The sequence below is a fragment of the Heteronotia binoei genome, chromosome 15 (genome assembly GCF_032191835.1).
Source record: "Heteronotia binoei isolate CCM8104 ecotype False Entrance Well chromosome 15, APGP_CSIRO_Hbin_v1, whole genome shotgun sequence".
Lineage (NCBI taxonomy): Eukaryota > Metazoa > Chordata > Lepidosauria > Squamata > Gekkonidae > Heteronotia > Heteronotia binoei.
Genome location: NC_083237.1, coordinates 7,195,192 through 7,219,948, shown reverse-complemented (window position 1 = coordinate 7,219,948; position 24,757 = coordinate 7,195,192). Strand labels below are relative to the sequence as shown.

The following is a 24,757-nucleotide window of genomic DNA, read 5'->3' as shown; positions in this document are numbered from 1 at the left end:
CCTCGCTCAACTAGTTTCATCCCTCCCGTTCAGCCCCCCGCCAGCCTTCCCCACTTACCCAGCCAGTCCCCCAAAGATGTCCTTGACATAGGAATAGTCGCCTCCAGATTTGGGGATGGTGACTCCAAGTTCTGCATAGCAGAGAGCTCCCACGGCTGTGATGAGGCCAGTGACGATCCATACTATAAGGGCCAGGCCTACCGAGCCAGCATTTTCTAGCACACCTTTCGGCGAAACGAAAATTCCCGATCCGATGATGTTACCTGGAGAAGGAACAAAAGGGATTGAGGGATTAGCAACTGTTGGGATTAGATGAGAGAGAAAATGGTGGCATCCATTGTAGGGTTCCCAAGTCCAATTCAAGAAATATCTGGGGACTTTGGGGGTGGAGCCAGGAGACATTGGGGGTGGAGCCAGAAGCAAGGTTGTGACTAGCACAATTGAACTCCCCAAAGTGACTTCTGGCCATCACATTTAAAGGGACCACACACCGTTTAAATGCCTTCCCTCCATTGGAAATAATGGATAGGGGCACCTGCTTTTGGAGATCACAGAATTGGACCCCCCTGGTCCAATATTTTTGAAACAAGGGGGGTATTTTGAGGGGAGGCACTGGATGCTATGCTGAAAATTTGGAGCTTCTACCTCAAGAAACAGCTCACCCCCAGATACCTGCAGATCAATTCTCCATTATATCCTATGGGAATCAGTCTCTACAGGGAATAATGGAGTGCCCAGCAGACATTTTCCTTCCCTCCCCCCCCCCCCCCGCTTTCTGATGACCCTGAATCCGGGGAGGGCCCCCAAACCGGGGGATCCCCTTCCTCCACCTGGGGATTGGCAACCCTAATCCGTTGGGATTCGCAGAGTCTAAGACGTTGGCCTTTATAAGGAGCATTACGACCATCATCCCAGCATCGGAGGGGAAAGGTTAATTTTGGGATGACATTTAAAGGTCAGCTTCCTCACACGCCATCAGTAGAAGAAGCTGTTAGCTCTTGGCTCCAAACTGAATCCTGTACTTTACATTTTTTGATCCTGTGGACGCTTTTGGATTTCCGACATGGGACGGTGGGCACCGCAACAAAATGGCTGCCCCCGGAGATGCAACCAACCACAAAATGACTGCCATGGGAGGAGGAGCCAGCCACAAGATGGCAGCTGCTGGAGATGGAGCCAACCACAAAAAGTCAGGGAAAAAGGTTATGTATAATTCTAATAGTTACTCTTAAACATTTCAGGCATGAACTATAACTGGATGCTTTTTCATTCTGCACAGTCAATCAGATCTCCAGTGCCCAATGAGAAGCCCTGCTGGACAAAAGACCCACCTGGCCCTGCCCACCTCTTGAAAGTACTTAAGAGGGCACCAGGAAAGGTGTTGATGGGCACCCTGGTGTCCATGGGTGCCATGCTGCAGACTTCTACATTAGTAAAAAGACCAGGAACATCTGCGTTTAATCAACTTTTCAAAATCAGTTTTATTTCATGTCACTTATTCTTTGGTTTAAACTGTCCATATCTTGGTTTCTTAAGTCCTTGCTAGGCCACAGACCTAAACCCACTTGTGCAGAGTATGAGTGCCAAACTAGACATACTTATTTTTAAAGAGCTGTTTCCCAGACACAGCTCAGGTTCCCCACAACTTCACAGCAGCTGTGAGGAACAGCATTTTAAAAATCAAGGGCAGCTCATTTGGACTTGGAATGTCACAACAGGGAAGAAAGGTTCCTATCTCCCCCAAGCTGTTTTCCCATGCTGAAACAGTGTTGGGGGTGGGGTAGGGTTGCCAAGTCCAATTCAAGAAATATCTGGGGACTTTGGGAGTGGAGCCAGGAGACATGGGGGGCGGAGCCAGGAGCAAGGGTTTAACAAGCATCATTGAACTCCAAGGGAGTTCTGGCCATCACGTTGAAAGGGACTGCACACCTTTTTAAATGCCTTCCTTCCACAGGAAATAATGAAGGATAGGGGCACCTTCTTTGGGGGCTCATAGAATTGGACCCCGTGGTCCAATCATTTTGAAACTTGGGGGGTATTTTGGGAGAGAGGCACTGGATGCTATGTTGAAAATTTGGTCCTTCCACCTCAAAGAACAGTCCCCCCCCCCCCCGAGCCCCGGATATCCACAGATCAATTCCCCATAATTTCCTATGGGAAAAAGTCTCCATACAGAATAATGGGAATTCCCAGCAGAAATCCCCCCCCCCCTTGCTTTCTGATTACCCTGAAGCGGGGGGACCCTGCCCCCACCTGGGGATTGGAAACCGTACGGTGGGGATTTCTTTTCCCATTTTTGCTCTTCCACAGGCACAGAATACTGGGGAAATTATTTCCCCGCCAGTGCTATTTTGGAGTGGGAAAATGGCCTGGTGGAGGGGACCTGAAGCTGTTTCACCCCCAACGATGACACTCTGAATGCAAATTGTCCGCCCTGTGTTTCTTTAAAAAAAAAAAAAAACATTTCCACAGCAGCTGTGTGATTGCAGGGAACCTGAACCGTGTCTGGGGAAACTCAGACCCAACCTAGGGTTGCCAGCCTCCAGGCGGGGCCTGGCGATCTCCCCCTTTTACAACTGATCTCCAGCTGTGGCAGAGATCAGCTCCCTTGGAGAGAAAATGACTGTTCAGGAGGGTGGACTTTACGGTACTGGACCATGCTAAGGCCCCTTCCTTTCCCAAACCCTGCCCTCTCCCAGATCCACCCCCAAAGTCTCCAGGTAGGGCTTTTTTGGTAGACAAAGCCCAGCAGGAACTCATTTGCATATTAGGCCACTCCGCCTGATGTCACCATTGTCCCACATGGGGGGGTTAATAGAAAAAGCCCAGTAGGAATTCATTTGCATATTAGGCCACACCCCCTGACACCAAGCCAGCCGGAACTGCATTCCTGCGCGTTCCTGCTCAAAAAACTCCCCCAAAAGCCCCGTCTCCAGGTATTTCCCAACATAGACCTGGCAACCTTACTCAACTCTTTAGTGAAAAAACGCCTCTAGTAAAAAACGTTTCGTGGAAAAAAAAAAACTTGAGTTCTACTGGAATGCGAATGTGATCTATGTGACCATTTTATATGACTCTAACCGCAATCCTGCTTAGGAGGAGTTCCACCGAACACTGTGAGTCTTATTTCTGAGCATATACACACAGGATCAGGCCTCTTTTTCAACGGATTATTGTGGTGTTCTGAACAAATCCCGTGAGTGCTTTCCCACAGCTAGCGCACGACTCACCAAGTCCTGGTTCAATCCAGTTTTTTCACATGCTGAGTCAATCTCTGCATGTGACCAATTCAAGGCTTTCTGTTTCAGACAGAATCAGCCGGTGCCGATTGTGACACGAAAAGCACCAGATTCTCAGCAAACGTTATTACGTTTAGTCTCTTGGTTTGGATTGCTTTCATTGTAGCGGCCAGGCAAAGGCAAACGGATCTCAGAGGTGTCACGGTTTGGCTGTTTGTGATTTTTGAATCGTTTCGGTAGATCCAAGGGGGCAGCCGTGTTGGTCTGAAGCAATAGAACGCACAGAGAGAGGGAAGGATGGAAGGCTGAGTCAACCTGGAGCTGGCTACCTGAACCAGCTTCCGCCGGGATCGAACTCAGATCGTGAGCAGAGGGTTCTGACTGCAGTACTGCAGCTTTACCACCCTGCGCCATGGGATGCTACTGGACTCCAACTTTGTTCTTTTTAAATTGTCTGTTAGCAGTTTTCAGGGACACTTTCACTTAGGAATCCCGTAGCCTGCCTCTATTTAGGGAAGGGGCCATGACTCAGTGGTACAGAGCATCTGCTTGGCATGCAGAAGGTCCTAGGTCTGAACTCCAGCATCTCCAGTAAGAATCAAGATGTAAAGGTGAAGGACCCCAGGCTGAGACTCACTGCCAGTCAGAGTGGACAGTATTGGCTTTGATGGACCAACGGCCTGCTTAATGCGTATAAGCGAGCTTCATGTGTTCACTCACAGAACTTTTATGTGCAGAGAATGTTCTTCTGTGAGTGTTGGGATGCTCCATGCTCATTGGTGGGGAATTGCGCAGCACAGTTGTTTTTTATTTTAAAAGGAGAGCCAGTTTGGTGTAGTGGTTAAGTGTGCAGACTCTTATCTGTTAGAACCGGGTTTGATTCCCCACTCCTTCACTTGTACCTGCTGGAATGGCCTTGGGTCAGCCAGAGCTTTCGCAGGAGTTGTCCTTGAAAGGGCAGCTGCTGTAAGAGCTCTCTTAGCCCCACCTACCTCACAGGGTGTCTGTTGTGGGGGGGGGGGAGTTAAAGGAGATTATGAGCACTCTGAGATTCAGAGCATAGGGCAGGATATAAATCCAATATCTTCTTCTTCTTTAAAATATCCAGCCGACATTTCTCACAGGAGTATTTGTCTAATTAAGCCATCTACTTCCTGTCATATATATCCACTCAGGGCTTTTTTTGTAGAAAAAGCCCAGCACGAACTCATTTGCATATCAGGCCACACCCCCTGTTGCCATCAGCAGGAACTGTCTTCCTGCTCCAAAAAAACCCTGTACCTACTTATTATTTATATATTTGTCCCTGTTCATTGTATCTGTACCTTAGCTCTTCACATTCACTGCCCAGTGTTACATCCCTGTATTCTGTGTTTCTGCCCCCTCTGGCACAATTTTTCATTAAGAAAATTAAAACTTTGCAGCTACAAACTAGAGCCAAGAAACTGGGCAGAAACAGAGCTAAAATCATCAGCTGCAGAGTAAGGTGGGGTTGTATTGCAACAGGACAGTGATGTGATACAATCCAGGACTTATACACAAATGTGTTGGAGAAACTGGGATACGGGACGTGGGGCTTTTAAGAAAGAAGGTGAAGGAAAGGCTAGGACAGGTTGAAAGTATGGGAAGAGAAGCTAGGTACGCATGACAATCTAGGAAAGGTCCCCTGTGCAAGCACCAGTTGTTTCTGACTCTGGGGATCATGGCGGACTTTTTTTACAGGGTGGTTTGCCATTGCCTTCCTCAGTCATCTACACCAGGGGTGGCCAACGGTAGCTCTCTAGACGTTTTTTGCCTACAACTCCCATCAGCCCCAGCCAGCATGGCCAATGGCTGGGGCTGATGGGAGTTGTAGGCAAAAAAACATCTGGAGAGCTACCGTTGGCCACCCCTGATCTACACTAAGGCAGGCCTTAATCGTGCTCCAGAGCTCTTGTCAAGAAGGCGAAAAACATGGGGAATGAAGGTAGAATTACAGTCGTCCTCGCTGGGCAAAGATAGGGAGACGACTTGGAAGAGTGCAGAAAAAGACAATATGCAAGAGATAAGGGCAAATGGAGGAAAGTTCAAGAACAGAGTTCAGTTAGATCTGAACGATGGGGCATTAGTGGGGCTGGGGTTGAGCAGGAAGCATGGGGAGGGGGTCTCCATCTGTCATTCTAAGTGCTTCTCTTGTGTTTGCTCTGTGGTCTCCTGGCACCTGCTAAAGCAAAAGCCATCTGGAGCGGGACTGATGGAACAAACATGTTCCTAGAGTTGCCGCTCTGGTGGCGCTGGAGTGGAAAACAAACTGGGACCAAGGGACTGGGGACGTGTAGACGTACGCTCTGCTCTTTCATGGCTTTGCTGAGGGCCTTCCGTCTTGGAAGCACCCCTCGCGCCAGGGCAGCTTTGGAGAAGGATTCCTGGGTTTTTTTATGCTAAAATGCAGCTCCTTCCAAGGCAACTCAAGGAAGCAACTGCTTGTCCAGCTCTGAGACTAGACTGTGTTTGCCCAGGCGCCTATTCCTGTTGTCTGCCACCTGTTTGTCTGCCACAGATTTGCAACCCACTGTGAGGAGAAACAGCTGTGCCTGCTGGTATAGCTTGCCTGGTCTCGAGATCCAACTCTCTCTAGGCCAGGGCCAATCACTGCCTGTTGTGTACAAGCATTTCTTGCCCCCCCCCACTGAAATGTTGTCATCTCCGTCCTGCAATTTAAAGACCAAAAAGATGGAGAATCCCCAATTTTATATATATATATATATATATATATATATATACACACACACATACAGCGAGGGTTGGAATTTGGCCAGAATTCTGGTTTTGTACTCAGAAGAAAGCTCAAAAAGCAAAGAGTCAGGAGGAGTTCAGATGGTTGTGTTGGAACCGCTTCAAGGAGGAGAGAACCAGCTCTAATCGGATTGGCCACGCAACCTGACAGCTCGAAGGTATTTATAGAAAGGTTGGAAAAGGAAGAGAAGGAACAGCAAAACGAATGCGAGACTGGGAAAGGGGGTAAATACATCAGCAGTCATTTCAATCGTCCCTTTTTCGAGAAACGGGAAAGCAATATATAAAAAGGTATAAAAGGGTTCCTTGCTCATGTTTTTTTGGCTGCATTAATCATGATGGTTACATGAAAAACAGAGGCCCCAAGGGGCAGGATAAAATGTTGCTGTTCTGAGGGGGAGGGGGGCAGCACAGCCCATCTCAGAGAGCATACCCTCCCACCAAACTCCACACTCACCCACGATAATGCCACAGGCGCTTATCAGCCCAATTTCTTTCTTGAGCGCCACACCACCTCCTTCTGATTTTGCTGGGCTCGCCGTGTCCTTCTCAGAACCACCTCGACGACGTGCTCCATCCTCCATGGTGGTCTATGTCTCAGGAGAGGCGAACCAGATGGGAGTTGAACCCAACAGAACTCTAGATGAGCGCTTCAGAATGTTTGGCTTCTGAATGTTTGGCTTTCTTGCTGCTCTTGTTATAGTACTGGAATTCTGGGAAACTGTTGGTGTCTGCTTTATATTCCCAGCCTGGCCGCTTCTGGTCCCAAATTCACTCTGGGCCTCTGATTTCAGGTTGTCTGCAACTGTTTGTATCTTTACAATCAAGGTGCCTAGGCAGTGCTTGAGACGGTGGCCAGCACTCCAACACCCAGCTATTTCTGACTCCTTAAACTTGGTTCTAGTTGCCAGGGAAATTGCTGGGTTTGCTTTGGCTCCCACGCCAACCTTGCCAGAAGGGAGCTGGGCTTCTCTATCAAGTTTGGGTGCCAGCTATAAAAGCTAGTTTTCGCTTTGGTTCTTGTCCCAAGGCCACAGGGCGCAGCCCCAGTCAACCTGGCTCCTCTAAAGCCCAGGCGCCGAATTGTTGTGAGCCGCCTCTCCCTGCTTTGAGAGCTCCTCTCCGCTTCGAGAGCTCCCTTTCCGGTTGTTTTTGTCGCTTCCCCTTCTGCAAAGTTTCCCCTCCCGAAGTGGAAGAGAGAACAACACAGAGCGCTGGGCGATCTTGTCGCTGTCACTCCTACGGCCCCCTGTTGCCGCTTCGGTCTCCTGGAATCGCGGCCGGGTTTATCTAAAAGAAACCCTGTTGGGCTGCACTGTTCAGATTTCCCCCGGATCTTCCTCCAGGTTCAGAGCCCGTGCAGGGATTTTCGTGGGGTCGTGTCGACCCAGTGCTCTCTCATGCCGGCTCGCCTTCGGAGCGATGATTCGCCCGTCGGCGACTTCCAGCGGAGCTCCCTTTCCCAGCGTCTCGCTCCTTTTGCAATCCGAGCGCAATGTGCGCTCCTCTCTTCATGGGTTTCCCTGCCTACGATCTGGAACCGGCTGAGGCCGGAGCCCCCGGGGCGGGGTTAATCCTTGGACCCGGCTTCAGGATAGGCAGCCAGGCTCCTCCCCTGGTCCGAGCTAAGCAACCTTCGATAGCAGAAGCTGCTGCTGCTGCCGGTGCGGTGAAAAGACCTCCTTGGCATCTCTTATCTTCTCCTTCCCACTCCCTCGGAGACGCTCTTAGAACTTGTTTTTTTCCGTCCCCAATCGGCATCAGAATGCATGGAGACTAAGATGCTGCCTTCGACATCTTTCCCTTGCTCCGGGAGGGGACTTGGACAAGCAGCCTGGAGCACGGGGTCAGCTTTTTCTAGCTTGCCCGGCTGCTTTAGGGGAACAGGACAAAATGGAAGGCAAGGCTAATTTAGACTGGCTTTCAAATCCCCCGGGCATTGTGTAACTTGTGTTTGTGGGAGGGGAGGGGGGGGGAGGAGAAAGGAGATAATATTCTTTAAGTTGGCAGGAGCCAATTCTTTGATGAGCTTCTGGTTACCCTGTCGGTCTTAGGAAAAATTTTGACAGAGCTTTGATTTTGGATTTTTGCTTTAACCCTACCTCTTTTTCCCCCGAGACAAGAGCTTCAATACAGGCTCGTCTTTATAAGGCCTTGTGGCAGGTAGTGCCACAGGTTAACGGAGCGCTTTATCGAATGGTAGTTAGTTCTTTCTTGATTTTATTCATCAGAACAGGGGTAGCCAACGGCAGCTCGCCAGATGTTTTTTTGCCTACAACTCCCATCAGCCCCAGCCAGCATGGCCATGCTGGCTGGGGCTGATGGGAGTTGTAGGCAAAAAAAATACCTGGAGAGCTACCGTTGGCCACCCCTGATCTAGAATACTAAACCCCACCCCCCCAGTATACATTGGCCATGCTGGCTGGGGCTGATAGGAGTTGTAAGCAAAAAACATCTGGAGAGCTACGGTTGGCCACCCCTGATCTAGAATACTACCCCCCCCCCAGTATACATTGGCTATGCTGACTGGGGCTGATGGGAGTTATAGGCAAAAAACATCTGGAGAGCTATCGTTGGCCACTCCTGATCTAGAATACTAACCCCCCTCCCCCCAGTATACATTTGTTCCTCTTTCTATATACCCTTCCACTCCTCCTTTCCTGTCCACATATATTTGTATGCTTCCACTAGAACGTTTATCAAGCCCACTCTCAATTTTTCCTATATGATTCTTTACTTTTCTTGCCCTTTTGGTTCTCCCTAATGCTGCAAGAACAAGATGACAAGCTACGCAAAATGGATCCACAGTCCTTCTGTTCTCTCACTCTCCTCCATTGTCATGGCTTCCTCTTTCTAAAGCACCCCCCCCCAAAAAAAATTAGGGACGGATTTCTTCCTGTTAAAAAAATGATGGCGTCTGCACAGGATATCCACCCTGCACAAACCGAAACAATTGACCTATAGCTTAAATAATTAAACATAGCGTGCTTTATAAATAGCAGGAACCTTTGGAGACGCCTATTCCAACTCTGTGCTGTGGACCATACAGATCCTTCAGTTTCCCCTGTCGCTCAGCATAGCCCGCCTTGGGTCTGTTGCAGCAGAAATAAGCAGAAGTCGTAATACAAAAACAAGATTTTATTCCAGTATAAACTCTCCTGGGCTACAGCTCGTCCTCCCCCACCCCACGTGTGCGCGCAAGGCCTGGCTTAAACCTGAGCTGTGCGCAGCTGGGGAACGCTTGCCCCCAGTTTAAAGGAGACGCCGGGCCAGGAAGCGATGTTCGAGCCCGGCTCCCCTTCCTGTGTACTGTGTTCTTCCTTCTTCCCCCTCGCACCGTTGCTCCATCCCCATCTGTTCCCTGTCCCCGTTTCCCCTTGCTCGGCACATTCCACCGTTTTATTTCCCCCTTTGCTGATCTCGCACCTTCTCCTGCGGCAGGGGGTTGAAGTCCAGCCCTCTCCGGGAGCACCTGGTCTCTTTATCATCACCTTAGCAGGAATACCTGAGGTCCAAAGATCGGGAAAGGAGAGAGCTGCAAAAGAATAGATGAAAGCGGCGCCTCGGGGTGGGGGTGGGGGCGCGCCAAGATCATGATCTCCATTCAAGGAAGGTGCAGAAGGGGGAAGGAGTGGGAGTCCCAAGAGAAGGGAGACCAAGAGAAAAGGGGAAATCCCCCCTTCCCCAAAAACCTCACCCTTGGCGATTGATTGATTTAAACATTTCTATCCTGCCTTTCCTCCTAGTTCAAAGCGTCTTACAACAATCATCAAAGACTGACCAAGAGAGAGATCTTGGGGTTGTGGTAGAGAGCTCACTGAAAATGTCAAGACAGTGTGCCCCTGCAATAAAAAAAAGGCCAACGCCATGCTGGGAATTATTAGGAAGGGAATTGAAAACATATCAGCCAGTATCATAACGCCCCTGTATAAATCGATGGTGCGGTCTCATTTGGAATACTGTGTACAATTCTGGTCACGGCACCTCAAAAAGGATATTGTAGCATTGGAAAAAGTGCAGAAAAGGGCAACTAGAATGATTAAAGGTTTGGAACACTTTCCCTATGAAGAAAGGTTAAAACGCTTGGGGCTCTTTAGCTTGGAGAAATGTCGACTGCGGGGTGACATGATAGAGGTTTACAAGATTATGCATGGGATGGAGAAGGTAGAGAAAGAAGTACTTTTCTCCCTTTCTCACAATACAAGAACTCCTGGGCATTCAATGAAATTGCTGAGCAGTCAGGTTAAAACGGATAAAAGGAAGTACTACTTCACCCAAAAGGTGATCAACATGTGGAATTCACTGCCACAGGAGGTGGCGGTGGCTACAAGCATAGCTGGCTTTAAGAGGGGATTGGATAAAAATATGGAACAGAGGTCCATCAGTGGCTATTAGACACAGTATATATATGTGTGTGTGTGTGTGTATGTATATGTGTATATACACACACACATATACTGGCCGCTGTGTGACACAGAGTTTTGGACTGGATGGGCCATTGGCCTGATCCAACATGGCTTCTTTTATGTCCTTATATGACACAGAGTGTTGGACTGGATGGGCCATTGGCCTGATCCAACATGGCTTCTCTTATGTTCTTATGTGACACAGAGTGTTGGACTGGATGGGCCACTGGCCTGATCCAACATGGCTTCTCTTAAGTTCTTATGTGACACAGAGTGTTGGACTGGGGCCATCGGCCTGATCCAACATGGCTTCTCTTATGTTCTTATGTGACACAGAGTGTTGGACTGGATGGGCCAGTGGCCTGATCCAACATGGCTTCTCTTATGTTCTTATGTGACACAGAGTGTTGGACTGGATGGGCCAGTGGCCTGATCCAACATGGCTTCTCTTATGTTCTTATGTGACACAGAGTGTTGGACTGGATGGGCCACTGGCCTGATCCAACATGGCTTCTCTTATGTTCTTATGGGACACAGAGTGTTGGACTGGATGGGCCACTGGCCTGATCCAACATGGCTTCTCTTATGTTCTTATGTGACACAGAGTGTTGGACTGGATGGGCCACTGGCCTGATCCAACATGGCTTCTCTTATGTTCTTATGGGACACAGAGTGTTGGACTGGATGGGCCACTGGCCTGATCCAACATGGCTTCTCTTATGTTCTTATGTGACACAGAGTGTTGGACTGGATGGGCCACTGGCCTGATCCAACATGGCTTCTCTTATGTTCTTATGTGACACAGAGTGTTGGACTGGATGGGCCACTGGCCTGATCCAACATGGCTTCTCTTATGTTCTTATGTGACACAGAGTGTTGGACTGGATGGGCCACTGGCCTGATCCAACATGGCTTCTCTTATGTTCTTATGGGACACAGAGTGTTGGACTGGATGGGCCACTGGCCTGATCCAACATGGCTTCTTTTATGTTCTTATGTGACACAGAGTGTTGGACTGGATGGGCCATTGGCCTGATCCAACATGGCTTCTCTTATGTTCTTATGGGACACAGAGTGTTGGACTGGATGGGCCACTGGCCTGATCCAACATGGCTTCTCTTATGTTCTTATGTGACACAGAGTGTTGGACTGGATGGGCCACTGGCCTGATCCAACATGGCTTCTCTTATGTTCTTATGTGACACAGAATGTTGGACTGGATGGGCCATTGGCCTGATCCAACATGGCTTCTCTTATGTTCTTATGGGACACAGAGTGTTGGACTGGATGGGCCACTGGCCTGATCCAACATGGCTTCTCTTATGTTCTTATGTGACACAGAGTGTTGGACTGGATGGGCCACTGGCCTGATCCAACATGGCTTCTCTTATGTTCTTATGTGACACAGAATGTTGGACTGGAGGGGCCATTGGCCTGATCCAACAGGGCTTCTCTTATGTTCTTATGTGACACAGAATGTTGGACTGGATGGGCCATTGGCCTGATCCAACATGGCTTCTCTTATGTTCTTATGTGACACAGAATGTTGGACTGGATGGGCCATTGGCCTGATCCAACATGGCTTCTCTTATGTTCTTATGTGACACAGAATGTTGGACTGGAGGGGCCCTTGGCCTGATCCAACATGGCTTCTCTTATGTTCTTATGTGACACAGAATGTTGGACTGGAGGGGCCCTTGGCCTGATCCAACATGGCTTCTCTTATGTTCTTATGTGACACAGAGTGTTGGACTGGATGGGCCACTGGCCTGATCCAACGTGGCTTCTCTTCTGTTCTTATGTGACACAGAGTGTTGGACTGGATGGGCCACTGGCCTGATCCAACGTGGCTTCTCTTATGTTCTTACGTGACTCAGAGTGTTGGACTGGAGGGGCCACTGGCCTGATCCAACATGGCTTCTCTTATGTTCTTATGTGACTCAGAGTGTTGGACTGGAGGGGCCACTGGCCTGATCCAACATGGCTTCTCTTATGTTCTTATGTGACACAGAGTGTTGGACTGGAGGGGCCACTGGCCTGATCCAACATGGCTTCTCTTATGTTCTTATGTGACACAGAGTGTTGGACTGGAGGGGCCACTGGCCTGATCCAACATGGCTTCTCTTATGTTCTTATGTGACTCAGAGTGTTGGACTGGAGGGGCCACTGGCCTGATCCAACATGGCTTCTCTTATGTTCTTATGTGACTCAGAGTGTTGGACTGGAGGGGCCACTGGCCTGATCCAACATGGCTTCTCTTATGTGACACAGAGTGTTGGACTGGATGGGCCATTGGAGCCTGGGGAGGACAAGAGGACCTCGGTGGGGTACCATGCCACAGAGCCCACCCTCCAAAGCAGTCATTTTCTCCAGGGAAACGGATCTCTGTCATCTGGAGATGAGTTGTAATTCCAGAGGATCCCCAGGTCCTACCTGGAGGCTGGTATCAGGACTGGATCTACATGTTTTTTGAGGGGGGAGGCAAAATTAAAAAATGACACACACCCCTTATGGGCCCATAGGATAGAATGGACTCCATACCCAATTTGGCGCCCCCCCCTCTGGTGGTGCCCTGGGGCAATCGCCCCTTCTGCTCCCCCCTAGATCCTGCAGGGGTAGGGAACGTTGGCTCTCCAGATGTTTTTTTGCCTACAACTCCCATCAGCCCCAGCCATTGGCCATGCTGGCTGGGGCTGATGGGAGTTGTAGGCAAAAAACATCTGGAGAGCCAACGTTCCGTACCCCTGCAAGACCCAAGGAAAAGACCTGGTCAGTGCCAGATGGGATAGCCAACTGATGGCTACCAGGTGTGCCCAGGCCTTGCTGACATGAAAGGAGACAGTCCTTACACACACACACACACACACACAACAATGGCTGCTGCCTCCTCTCCCCTCTCCTCCAAATCCTTCTGGACTCAATTCAACAGGACCTCAAAGGACCTTTTGGGCCATGCATCCTGGCAAGTGCCTTTTCTGCTTTCTTCTGGAAGTGTTACGAAAGCAGGAGTGACCCACAAACCAGATGAGGCTCTCACTCCCCCCAGTTTGAGTCCCTCTGCATTTTCAGCTTACTCTTCCCCTTGATCTTTTAGTATCTGGGGCTGTCCCCTTTTGCTGCTGCCATGGGCAGTGATTCCATGGGTGCAGTTTTAGGAGCCACGCTTTTGAAAAAGCTGGACCTCTTTCATTTGCCACTTGCGCAATTGTTAAAGACGTCATGCGTCCCCTGGCAAAAACATGCCCCCCCACCCCAGCACTTCTCTTTCCTGTCGAACACATTCAGATTCAGCCTTTACTTCATTGCTACCCTGGAAGCTTGATCCTGTCAGAAACCACCGCTGCTCTTCATGTTTTGTGACGTTTTGGCTGGCCCTAATAATAAAAAAAAAAGGTATTACATGTTTTTCTTTATTTAGATTTTGCTTTGGACCAAAGCAGCTGCTTGCAATCTCTTTCTGCTCTTCATCCCTTGCCTGCCTCTGACTCACCTCATTTTCTCTTAAAGCCACCCACAGTCCTCCACAAACCTTTAATCGCCCTCCTATCAGCAGCCTCTCCTCTTTTTAAACCACCTTGCTTTTAAGCACTCCTGCCCCCTATCCACCAGCAGTACCCACCCACACCCCTCAGCATTTTCTTTCTCAGAAAATCTACCTGGCTGCCAATCCCATCTGCATAAATATAAAGCAAGGTAGGCAACGGCAAACCTCCACTGTTCAACCCTTCCAAGTACTTACCAGGGCCAACCCTGTTCAGATTCCAAGATCTGATGAGATCAGGCTAGCCAGTCCATCCAGTCCAGGGCCACTAGAGTCCTGTTTATTTTTACAGGTTCTGGGTCCCCACTTCCAGTCCACAGAAATATAGAGTAGCCTGTACTTCAGGCCGGTCACATTCTGGGTTCTCTCTTCCTTATACAATTCTGCATTCTAAATCAAGATGTTTGCCCATCAGTATGAAATTGTAATTGGGATGGGTGTTAGGAGTTCTCTTAAAGGCCTTTCACCTGCCTCCTGCTGTCCCCCCCTGGAATTGCAGTTTCTGAGGTTCCCAACAGAGCTGGATTAACAATTATGCCAAGTTGGCACTGACCTATGGGTCCCCAAGCCTTTAGGAGCCCCAGGCTGGCCCCCCCCCCCGCCCCGGTTTCCCCCCTGCTTGCAGCCTGAGCTGCTCTTTGCCCAACTTGCCTGATGTGGCAGCTGCTGGCGTTGTCAATAAGTTTGCCTCTCCCTTGCAGCTCTGTAAAAGGGGCTTTTAAGGAGGTTAACTTCTGGTGCCCCCCCCCTCCCTGCACTGATAATGTCATCCAGTCACATGGGGACGCCCAATTTTGTGCCCCAGAAGGCCAGAGCCGTAGTTTGTCTAGTGGCAAGGTCAGCCCGGTTCCCAAGACAGAAGGAATGACTGTCCCACCATCATGGTTGTGTTGTACAAAGGAAGGAAGGAAGGAAGGAAGGAAGGAAGGAAGGAAGGAAGGAAGGAAGGAAGGAAGGAAGGAAGGAAGGAAGGAAGGAAGGAAGGAAGGAAGATAGATAGATAGATAGATAGATAGATAGATGATAGATAGATAGATAGATAGATAGATAGATAGATAGATAGATAGATAGATAGATGATAGATAGATGATAGATAGATGATAGATAGATGATAGATAGATGATAGATGGGTGGATGGATGGATGGGTGGGTGGGTGGGTGGATGGATGGATGGATAGATAGATAGATAGATAGATAGATAGATAGATAGATAGATAGATAGATAGATAGATAGATAGATAGATAGATAGATAGATAGATAGATAGATAGATAGATAGATAGATAGATAGATATGTGTTAAGCATGTATATTTAAATATTTACAACTGAGTCTCCTCTTGCAGGTTAGGGTCCAAAACTGAAGGTTATATTCTGTCTCACTCAGGTTCCCTTGTCTTTCCCTTAGTGCACCCAGGGCCGACCCTAGACTGTCTGGCACCTTAGGCAAAGCTAACTTCTGGCACTCCCCCCTGAACTGATAACATCTCTGAGTCACAGGGTATTTGTGTCCAATTTGGTGCCCCCAGAAGGCTGGCGCCCTAGGCAAGCACCTAGTTTGCCTAGGGGCAGGGCCAGCCTTGACTGCACCCTCCTTTGATTGTTAATTTCAGAAGGTAGCCCTGTTGCTTTGCAGTAAAAAAAAAAAAAAGTTCAGAAGCAGCTTACCGATCAACAAGATTTGGGCAGGTAGGGTTAAGAGTCAAAACTCCCATTCTCTGACACTTGAAAACTCATAACCCCCCCCCCCCCCCCACACACACACACACACACAAATCTTGTTGGTCTCTATGTTGTTACTGGATTCAAATCTCAAGGGAGGTGGTGGGCTCTCCTTCCTTGGAGGTTTTGAAACAGGTTAGATGGCCATCTGACAGCAATGCTGATTTGGGGAATAGGCAGATCATGATAAGGAGTGTAGAAACTAGGAAGGATTGCATCAGTGCTTAGTTCTTGTGGGCCCTTCTTGCACACCCAGGGAAATGCTGACTGTCACTTTGGGATCAGGAAGTAATTTTTCTCCAGGCCAGTTTGTCCAGGGATCCTGGAAGTTTTTGCCATCTTCTGGGCATACAGCAAGGGACACTGGAGATGTATGTCACTGGGGGGGGGGGGGGCGGTATTTGTGAAGTTCCTGCATTGTGCATAGGGTTGGACTTGGACTAGATCAGGGGTGGCCAACGGTAGCTCTCCAGATGTTTTTTGCCTACAACTCCCATCAGCCCCAGCCAGCACGGCCAATGGCTGGGGCTGATGGGAGTTGTAGGCAGAAAAACCATCTGGAGAGCTACCGTTGGCCACCCATGGACTAGATGACCCTTGAGGTTCCTTCCAACTCTATGAATTTTAGTTATTCTCACGTTCATTCCCCCTCCACGCCTGTATCCTGAACATTTCTCCCTTCTGGGAACTCCAAGGTTGGCAGTATTTCACAAGGACATTGCCAGCTTTCAATGACTGAAGTTCATGCACCAAACCCATTTCCATTTTTTTCAACACCAATATTCTCCACTTGCTGTCTTTGTCTGCCAAGCCATAGCGTACTCTCCACAGACTTGCAAGCTTTCCCCTGTTGGTTAAATGTATTACTAGAAAACCATCATTATCCTATTACCAGGCTATTAAGGTCAAAGTGCAACTTCTGTGTGTAGTCTCTTTAAAAAACAACCGGAAAACACTGTATGCTGCAGTTTAGATTGAATGTACACAGGTCAAATTCCTAAGTACTTTACAGTCCCTCTTTAAATTAAAAAAAAAAAAGCCCACAAAGGCACTTTTGTTGGGTTTTTGGAAACCTTAGAATCTACCATAGTTTCCCTTGTAGATTCTGGTGCAGAGGTTGGCTAAACTGTGGCTCAGGAGCCACATATGGCTCTTTTACACATATTGTGCAGCTCTCAAAGCCCCCAACGCCCCATTGGCCGGCTTGGAGAATACATTTAAAGTTGCTTTCTTTCCAGCTCTCCTTCCCTCCCCATCTATCTTCCTTCCTTCCTTCCTTCCTTCCTTCCTTCCTTCCTTCCTTCCTTCCTTCCTTCCTTCCTTCCTTCCTTCCTTCCTTCCTTCCTTCCTTCCTTCCGATGTTTATTCTGTGTGGCTTTTTAAGCAAGTTTGGCCACCCCTGCTCTGGGAAATGAACTGAAGCTTGAAGAATGAGTCTAAAACCTCATGCTAATATTTCCATGGGCTATTCCCCCCCCACCTCCCAAAATGGGGGCAAACCCAGGACCCGAAACAGATGGTCCCATATTTTGTAGGCACTCTTGTTACTTCCCCCCCCCACACACATACAACGCAGTTGTCCTGCCCTATTTTCAATGCCTTCCACTTTTCCAAATTCCTCCATTTGAGGTTTCCTGCCCAGTTCTTTCCCAGACTCCATTCACAGCCTCCTCCTACCCAGAAGCCCTCTCCATTATCTCCCCTGCCTAGGGTTGCCAAGTCCAATTCAAGAAATACCTGGGGACTTTGGGGGTGGAGCCAGGAGACATTGGGGGCGGAGCCAGGAACAAGGGTGTGACAAGCATAATTGAACTCCAAAGGGAGTTCTGGCCATCACATTTAAAGGGACAGCACACCTTTTTAAATGCCTTCCTTCCATAGGAAATAATGAAGGATAGGGGCACCTTCATTTGGGGCTCATAGAATTGGACCCCCTGGTCCAATCCTTTTGAAACTTGGGGGGTTATTTTGGGGAGAGGTCTGTACTGAAAATGTGGTGCCTCTACTTCAAAAAAACAGCCTTCTCCCGCAGCCCCAGACACTTTCCGATCAATTCTCCATTCCCTATGGGAATCGGTCACCATAGGGAATAATGGAGGTCCCAGAATGCATTTCCCTCCCCTCCCCCCACTTTCTGACGACCCTGAAGCGGGGAGAGGGCTTCCAAACCGGGGGATCCCCTGCCCACACCTGGGGATTGGCAACCCTAACCCTGCCTCATCCTATAAGCGTATTTCTCGCCCCATAACTACATTCGCGTCCTTCATCGACGCCCCCAAGCCCACTTCCCCTCAGGGCCATTCTCTTGGCCCCTCCCCCCTCAGTTTCCTGCCTCTTTTCTTTTTGACAGTTTTTTCTCCCTCAGCTCTGAGGTAACAAAAATTGCCTCAAGGAAAGGGCGGGGGAAAGGCCAGGGAGGAAAAGAGAACCATTTGCCTTTTTAGGGAACCCATAGAAGGTTTAAATGGCACGTTATCGAATGTATGGATGAAATTATAAACCCCGAATGTGTAATTTTTAGCTCGTCAAACAAACCCCATGGGAAAATGAGCGCTGTTCTTGAGGAGGGTAGCTCTTCACAGAGGAACAGAGAGGTACCTCTCTCTTGTCATGAAAAGGGAGCTCCTTCTTCTGGCAAATCCCTTTTGGCATTAATTTTCAGAACATGAATTTCTCTACTATCAGGAGAACTGGAGACCGAAAATGCGCACAGGTGTTAATGTAACCAGGGGCTGTCCCTAATTTCTCGTACTTGCCCTTCACGCGTCATTGTCCCTATTTTGCCTCACAGCTAAAAGTTGGATCCAGCAGGATCATCCTGGATTTGAATGATTTTTAATACTTATTTTTACCATAAGAAATCCTTACGTATCTCAAATCCATAAAAATTGCAGGCCTCAGGACACCCTGGTGCCATTGCGGCACAAAAGCATGGACCCAAGAAATGGTTTTTACATGGAGACACCTCGAATCCACCATCAACATGGAGCTTGCATCTATGTCCATAAACTGCCCATTCATCTGAGGTTCATATCCTGTCCTGTCCCCTTCTTCCTCCCCCACCCCCCACAACAGTATAATTAATTCATATAACATCATATTCACATCCCACAAGCTATTTATTGGATTTATATCCTACTCTCCCCACCAAAGCAGGCTCAGGGCAATAATCATAGAGCAAGTGTCCGCAGATTGCTTGGAAGCTATAGAAAAGAGCTATGAGATGCTAAATGTGACTGTGCCGTTTTTGGGCTTAGATGTGAGGCATCTTATAGAAAATTCTGTGAATGGAAAGGATTTCCATCTATGGAGTGGGACTCCCCTCTCCCTCTGCACCCCAATATAACTCCCAAAATTCTGCACCTGGGGGAAATGGTACCCCTGAGAACAGCTGGGAGGTGTCACAGGTCTGCAGCAGAAGGCAGGAATAAGAAAAAAAATAGTTCCCCACTCCCATCCACAGAAATTATCCTTGGGATCCAACCCATTTTTTATGATTTGTTTGGGTTGTCTGTGAAAATAAGAATCCATTAACACCTGCATCTTGAACCTAGACTTTGCACTACAAGGATATTAGATCCAAGATGCAGTCTGTAGAAGCTGAATTTGAGATAACTCCATAAACAAAAATAAGGATCCATGTTTGAGATCTATGATTTTGCACTACTGAAGTGCCATGAGGAGATGACTCTATTATTTTTGCAATGTAATTTGCGGGGATAGATATAAGTTGTGATTAGAGGTCGTGGGGGGGAGGGATTCAAAAGGATACATGATGACACAAATGTAGGTTTTCATATCACGACAACTTTCTCCCCATACAGTTGTGAACATTGCTGAGTTGATCATGACGATCTGTGAGCATTGGTGCCAAATTTCTATGAATTTCTTTTTCTTTCTTTCTTTCTTTCTTTTTTTCTTTTCCGGGATTTATATCCCGCCCTTCCCACGAGTGGCTCAGGGCGGCTTACAACAGACAACAAAACAATAAAATCAGAATAAATTAGTTACATTTAAAATCAAGCATTTAAAAACCTAAAACCTTAAAATTAGTATTAACTATAGAGTTATCACAGAAATCTAGAAAGCTACATTTATCCAGTCAGGGGTAGGCTAACCGGAAGAGGGTCGTCTTACAGGCCCTGCGGAACTGGGTAAGATCCCGCAGGGCCCTCACCTCTTCCGGTAGCTGGTTCCACCACATAGGGGCCGTTGTAGAGAAGGCCCTGTCTCTCGTGTGCTATAATGGCTCCACAAACCACTGCATTCATGAGTTTCATTCTGCAGTTTCTCTGGCTAAAAATGAACTGTAATTTTATGTCTTGCTTGCAAGAATCGTGAAGATCCAAACAGATCCATGTCTTGACTTTTATTCTTAATAGCATTTTCAGGTTGACTCTTCCTAATCTGTGATGTGATCTGCTAATACCTAGTTGTGCACTGTTTCAGTGGCCTAATATACAATGAGTTCCTGCTGGGCTTTTCCTACAAAAATAGCCCTGTGTTTAATGTATTTAGCTGGCAACTTGAGTAGGGCATGTTATTTATTGTACTTGTACTGCTCAGTGTTTATCTGATGTTGTTCATATTGTTATTTTATATATTTATGTAATATGGTTTTAGTCTTTTAATAAGTCTTTTAAAATCCCTCTTGAAAAACTCTAGATTTTTGTGCAACAATTACAAACACAAAACTCAGGATTCATAACAATTATGGTGCAATCCATTGACACACATGCAAATTGTAATTTGATATAGCTCCATATAAGCACTGTGAGGATCCATGCTTCACAAGTAAGCTTTTTGTGTCACACCTGTTGTACCAGGGTGCCCTGGATGTACAATTAAGGAAACAGAAGAAATGCATCCAGTGACATTTAGAATATTTTAAATCTTTCCTGCTATAGTTCTGCCCTCTAAAATGTTGGCTATTTCAATGGCAAAGATTTCAGCATGTGCTTAACCAACCAACTGAAAGAAATCTAATAGTTTACTTCAGCGGAAGTGCTTTAGCTTGTCTGGGTCATAGTGTCAACTGATCTATTGATTGCTGTAAACTTCCCAAAGTTCATGTAATTAAACAAACAATTAATGGTAGACAATTTTGGTAGGTAATGATAGCAGTTATGATGTGGATGCTTTCCATCCTTCTACTATATACCCATACATTTTCTCCACAAATGAATACTCCAATTGTAAATTTTCCCAAGTCATACTATGCAAATCTACTTGTCTGTCCATTCTTCCCCAAATTCCTCTATTCTTCCATAATTATTTCCTAGTATGTGGTGATCTCACAGCTCTTCTGCTATCCATTTGTACATCTCTCCTATTCCCAGAATTTGTAACATGTCCTCCTGGACTATCTTTCCGAACAGGAGTTCAGTGGGAAGTCTGCCTCACAGCTTCTTCTTGCAACATGGACTGGTTTCATTGCAACCGGTGTTTTGTCCAAGAAGGAACTGATTTTTGTCTTACCAGCTGTGGACACATATTTTGCAAGAAATGTGCTGGCACAGGTAAGAGTGAAAACAACATGTTCATACCACATCTTAGAAATAAAACTAAAATAATCTCCGCTTTATCTCTCTTTATCTAATATACTTCAAAACAAGCACAAACAATGTGTTCATATTTTTTTCCTGAATCCTGCACATTTAATGTGTTGCTAATTGTTTCCAATATTAATTTTAAACATCACGCAGCCACATGGAGAATCTTAACCCCTGAGGGTTCAAATATAAGAAAAACACAATGCTTTTCTTTAATATAATGGGATTCGATATTATAAGAGTACTGATCCATTTTGTCTTCTCTGAACATTCTGTATTGTTTTGGGCAATTTTCAAGGGGTTACACTGACATCTTTCTGTGTTAATCCTGGCAGATAAATGCCCATCTTGTGGAACAAGCTGCAAATATTTGCTTCTCAACGATAATGTAAGTAGTGGCTTTTCTGGCAGGTGTGCCACCTTCTTTTCTCTCAGGGTTCTTATCTGGCTAGTATGATATCAATTTGGGCTAATGAATGGTTAATTTATATATATATATAAAGCAGGGGAGTCTTAAAATTAACAGAACTGTGAAAAGTGTTGCTGCTATACCTTTCGTATCACCCCTTGCCCTTTCTAGTTGGTTAAATCTTCTGGGAGAGGGGATAACTAACTAGGGAGCCGGTTTGGTGTAGTGGTTAAGTGTGCGGACTCTTATCTGGGAGAACCGGGTTTGATTCCCCACTCCTCCACTTGTACCTGCTAGCATGGCCTTGGGTCAGCCATAGCTCTGGCAGAGGTTGTCCTTGAAAGGGCAGCTGCTGGGAGAGCCCTCTCCAGCTCCACCCACCTCACAGGGTGACTGTTGTGGGGGAGGAAGGGGAGGTGATTGTAAGAGAGCCAGTTTGGTGTAGTGGAGAAGTGTGCGGACTCTTATCTGGGAGAACCGGGTTTGATTCCCCACTCCTCCACTTGTACCTGCTAGCATGGCCTTGGGTCAGCCATAGCTCTGGCAGAGGTTGTCCTTGAAAGGGCAGCTGCTGGGAGAGCCCTCTCCAGCTCCACCCACCTCACAGGGTGACTGTTGTGGGGGAGGAAGGGGAGGTGATTGTAAGAGAGCCAGTTTGGTGTAGTGGAGAAGTGTGCGGACTCTTATCTGGGAGAACCGGGTTTGATTCCCCACTCCTCCACTTGTACCTGCTAGCATGGCCTTGGGTCAGCCATAGCTCTGGCAGAGGTTGTCCTTGAAAGGGCAGCTGCTGGGAGAGCCCTCTCCAGCTCCACCCACCTCACAGGGTGACTGTTGTGGGGGAGGAAGGGGAGGTGATTGTAAGAGAGCCAGTTTGGTGTAGTGGAGAAGTGTGCGGACTCTTATCTGGGAGAACCGGGTTTGATTCCCCACTCCTCCACTTGTACCTGCTAGCATGGCCTTGGGTCAGCCATAGCTCTGGCAGAGGTTGTCCTTGAAAGGGCAGCTGCTGGGAGAGCCCTCTCCAGCTCCACCCACCTCACAGGGTGACTGTTGTGGGGGAGGAAGGGGAGGTGATTGTAAGAGAGCCAGTTTGGTGTAGTGGAGAAGTGTGCGGACTCTTATCTGGGAGAACCGGGTTTGATTCCCCACTCCTCCACTTGTACCTGCTAGCATGGCCTTGGGTCAGCCATAGCTCTGGCAGAGGTTGTCCTTGAAAGGGCAGCTGCTGGGAGAGCCCTCTCCAGCTCCACCCACCTCACAGGGTGACTGTTGTGGGGGAGGAAGGTAAAGGAGATTGTGAGCCGCTCTGAGACTCTTCGGAGTGAAGGGCGGGATATAAATCCAATATCTTTTTCTTCTTCTAATCACAACTTCATTTGAGCAGGGTTCTATCCCTAAATTTAAAAGGAGGCATTGCTAAAATGTTTGTTAAATAAGCCCTTCTTTGATCCATTATATTTAGACATTTTTTGGACCCCAAATCAAACCGTTCATTTTGAGGACAAAGTGCTCAAACAGGATGCAGATCATCTCATAAGAATATGAGAGAAGTCATGTTTGATCAAGTCAATGGCCCATCCATTCCAACACTCTGTGTCACATAGTGGCCAAAATACACACACACACTGTGGCTAATAGCCACTGATGGATCTCTGCTCTATATTTTTATCCAATCCCCTCTTGAAGCCGGCTATGCTTGTAGCCGCCACCACCTCCTGCGGCAGTGAATTCCACATGTTAATCACCCTTTGGGTGGAGAAGTACTTCCTTTTATCCGTTTTAACCTGACTGCTCAGCAATTTCATTGAATGCCCACGAGTTCTTGTATTGTGAGAAAGGCAGAAAAGTACTTCTCTCTACCCTCTCCATCCCATGCATAATCTTGTAAACCTCTATCATGTCACCCCGCAGTCGACATTTCTCCAAGCTAAATCTCTATCATACAGTTGAGTTCCTATCAGTCTGGCCTCCTTATTTAAAACGTTTTGGCTGTCCTGTTTGTTGACCTTTGCAGGGCTGCTGACAGGGGGAATGAAAACCCTTCAGTACCATGGACCATGGCATCCTTCTCTGCCATCTGATCAGGATGGGGGAGGGACACACTATTTTATATTGACTCTGCACCTTCCTAGCAGATTAGATCGGTGTCAGGTGATGCTGCTCTGCTTCTTGGCTATTAGCCTATGAGTTCCATTTTGCTTCCCATGCTATCTAACATCTGCTGGATGCTGCTGAAAGAGATCAGCTAGAGATTTGGAGTACAGTGCTGTCAATCTGCAGATGACACACAACTCTATCTCTGTTTTCCATCTACTTCTAGGGGAGGCAAGGAAAGCCCATAATCAGAGTTTGGAGGACATGAAAGGCTGCATGTGGGTTAACAAACTGAAATGTAATCCAGGCCAAACATGAATATACAAACCCATGAAATTGTCTTGTATCGAATCAGGTCACTGGTCCATCAAGGTCAATATGGTTCACTTAGACGGCAGCAGCTCACCAGGATCTCAGGCAGAGTCTTTCCTATCACCTACTGCCTAGTCCTTTTTAAAACTGAAGATGCTGAGGGATAAATGCAGTTGGTTGATGGTTACGGTGCTGTAGTATTGGATTTTCTACTTGTTCTGAATGCAGTTACAACCTATTAAATATATCAGGTTTGGAGTTTAGAAGTAATCCTGGACCTGGACCTAATTCTTAAAATGCAGGTTTCTGAGATGCCAGGAGTGTGTTGTACACTAGTCACATTGCCTTGGGTCAGCCATAGCTCTGGCAGAGGTTGTCCTTGAAAGGGCAGCTGCTGGGAGAGCCCTCTCCAGCCCCACCCACCTCACAGGGTGTCTGTTGTGGGGGAGGAAGGGAAAGGAGATTGTGAGCCGCCCTGAGACTCTTCGGAGTGGAGGGCGGGATATAAATCCAATATCTTCATCTACCTCACAGGGTGTCTGTTGTGGGGGAGGAAGGGAAAGGAGATTGTGAGCCGCTCTGAGACTCTTCGGAGTGGAGGGCAGGATATAAATCCAATATCTTCTTCTTCTTGGGAGCATCTGGCTAGAATACTGTAAAATGGGACTGCCTTTGAAAATCGTTCAGAAACTTAATTTTGATTTCCC

At 47.6% G+C, this 24,757-nt stretch overlaps 2 protein-coding genes across 2 annotated transcripts in view; one reads left to right on the top strand and one right to left on the bottom strand.

Annotated features, from left to right (window-relative positions):
- The window catches only part of SLC7A8 (solute carrier family 7 member 8), a 28,255-nt gene extending 21,639 nt beyond the window's left edge, over positions 1-6,616 (bottom strand). Inside the window, exons 1-2 of the mRNA XM_060255366.1 lie at positions 6,472-6,616; positions 59-263 (exon numbers count right to left, since the gene is read on the bottom strand). Coding sequence (XP_060111349.1) covers positions 59-263; positions 6,472-6,598 — 332 coding nt within the window. The 5' untranslated portion in view covers positions 6,599-6,616. The remainder of the gene's footprint in view (positions 1-58; positions 264-6,471) is intronic.
- RNF212B (ring finger protein 212B) overlaps positions 6,025-24,757 on the top strand; it is a 36,618-nt gene continuing 17,885 nt past the window's right edge. Inside the window, exons 1-3 of the mRNA XM_060256516.1 lie at positions 6,025-6,172; positions 21,059-21,199; positions 21,568-21,620. Of these exons, the coding sequence (XP_060112499.1) occupies positions 21,100-21,199; positions 21,568-21,620 (153 nt within the window). The 5' untranslated portion in view covers positions 6,025-6,172; positions 21,059-21,099. The remainder of the gene's footprint in view (positions 6,173-21,058; positions 21,200-21,567; positions 21,621-24,757) is intronic.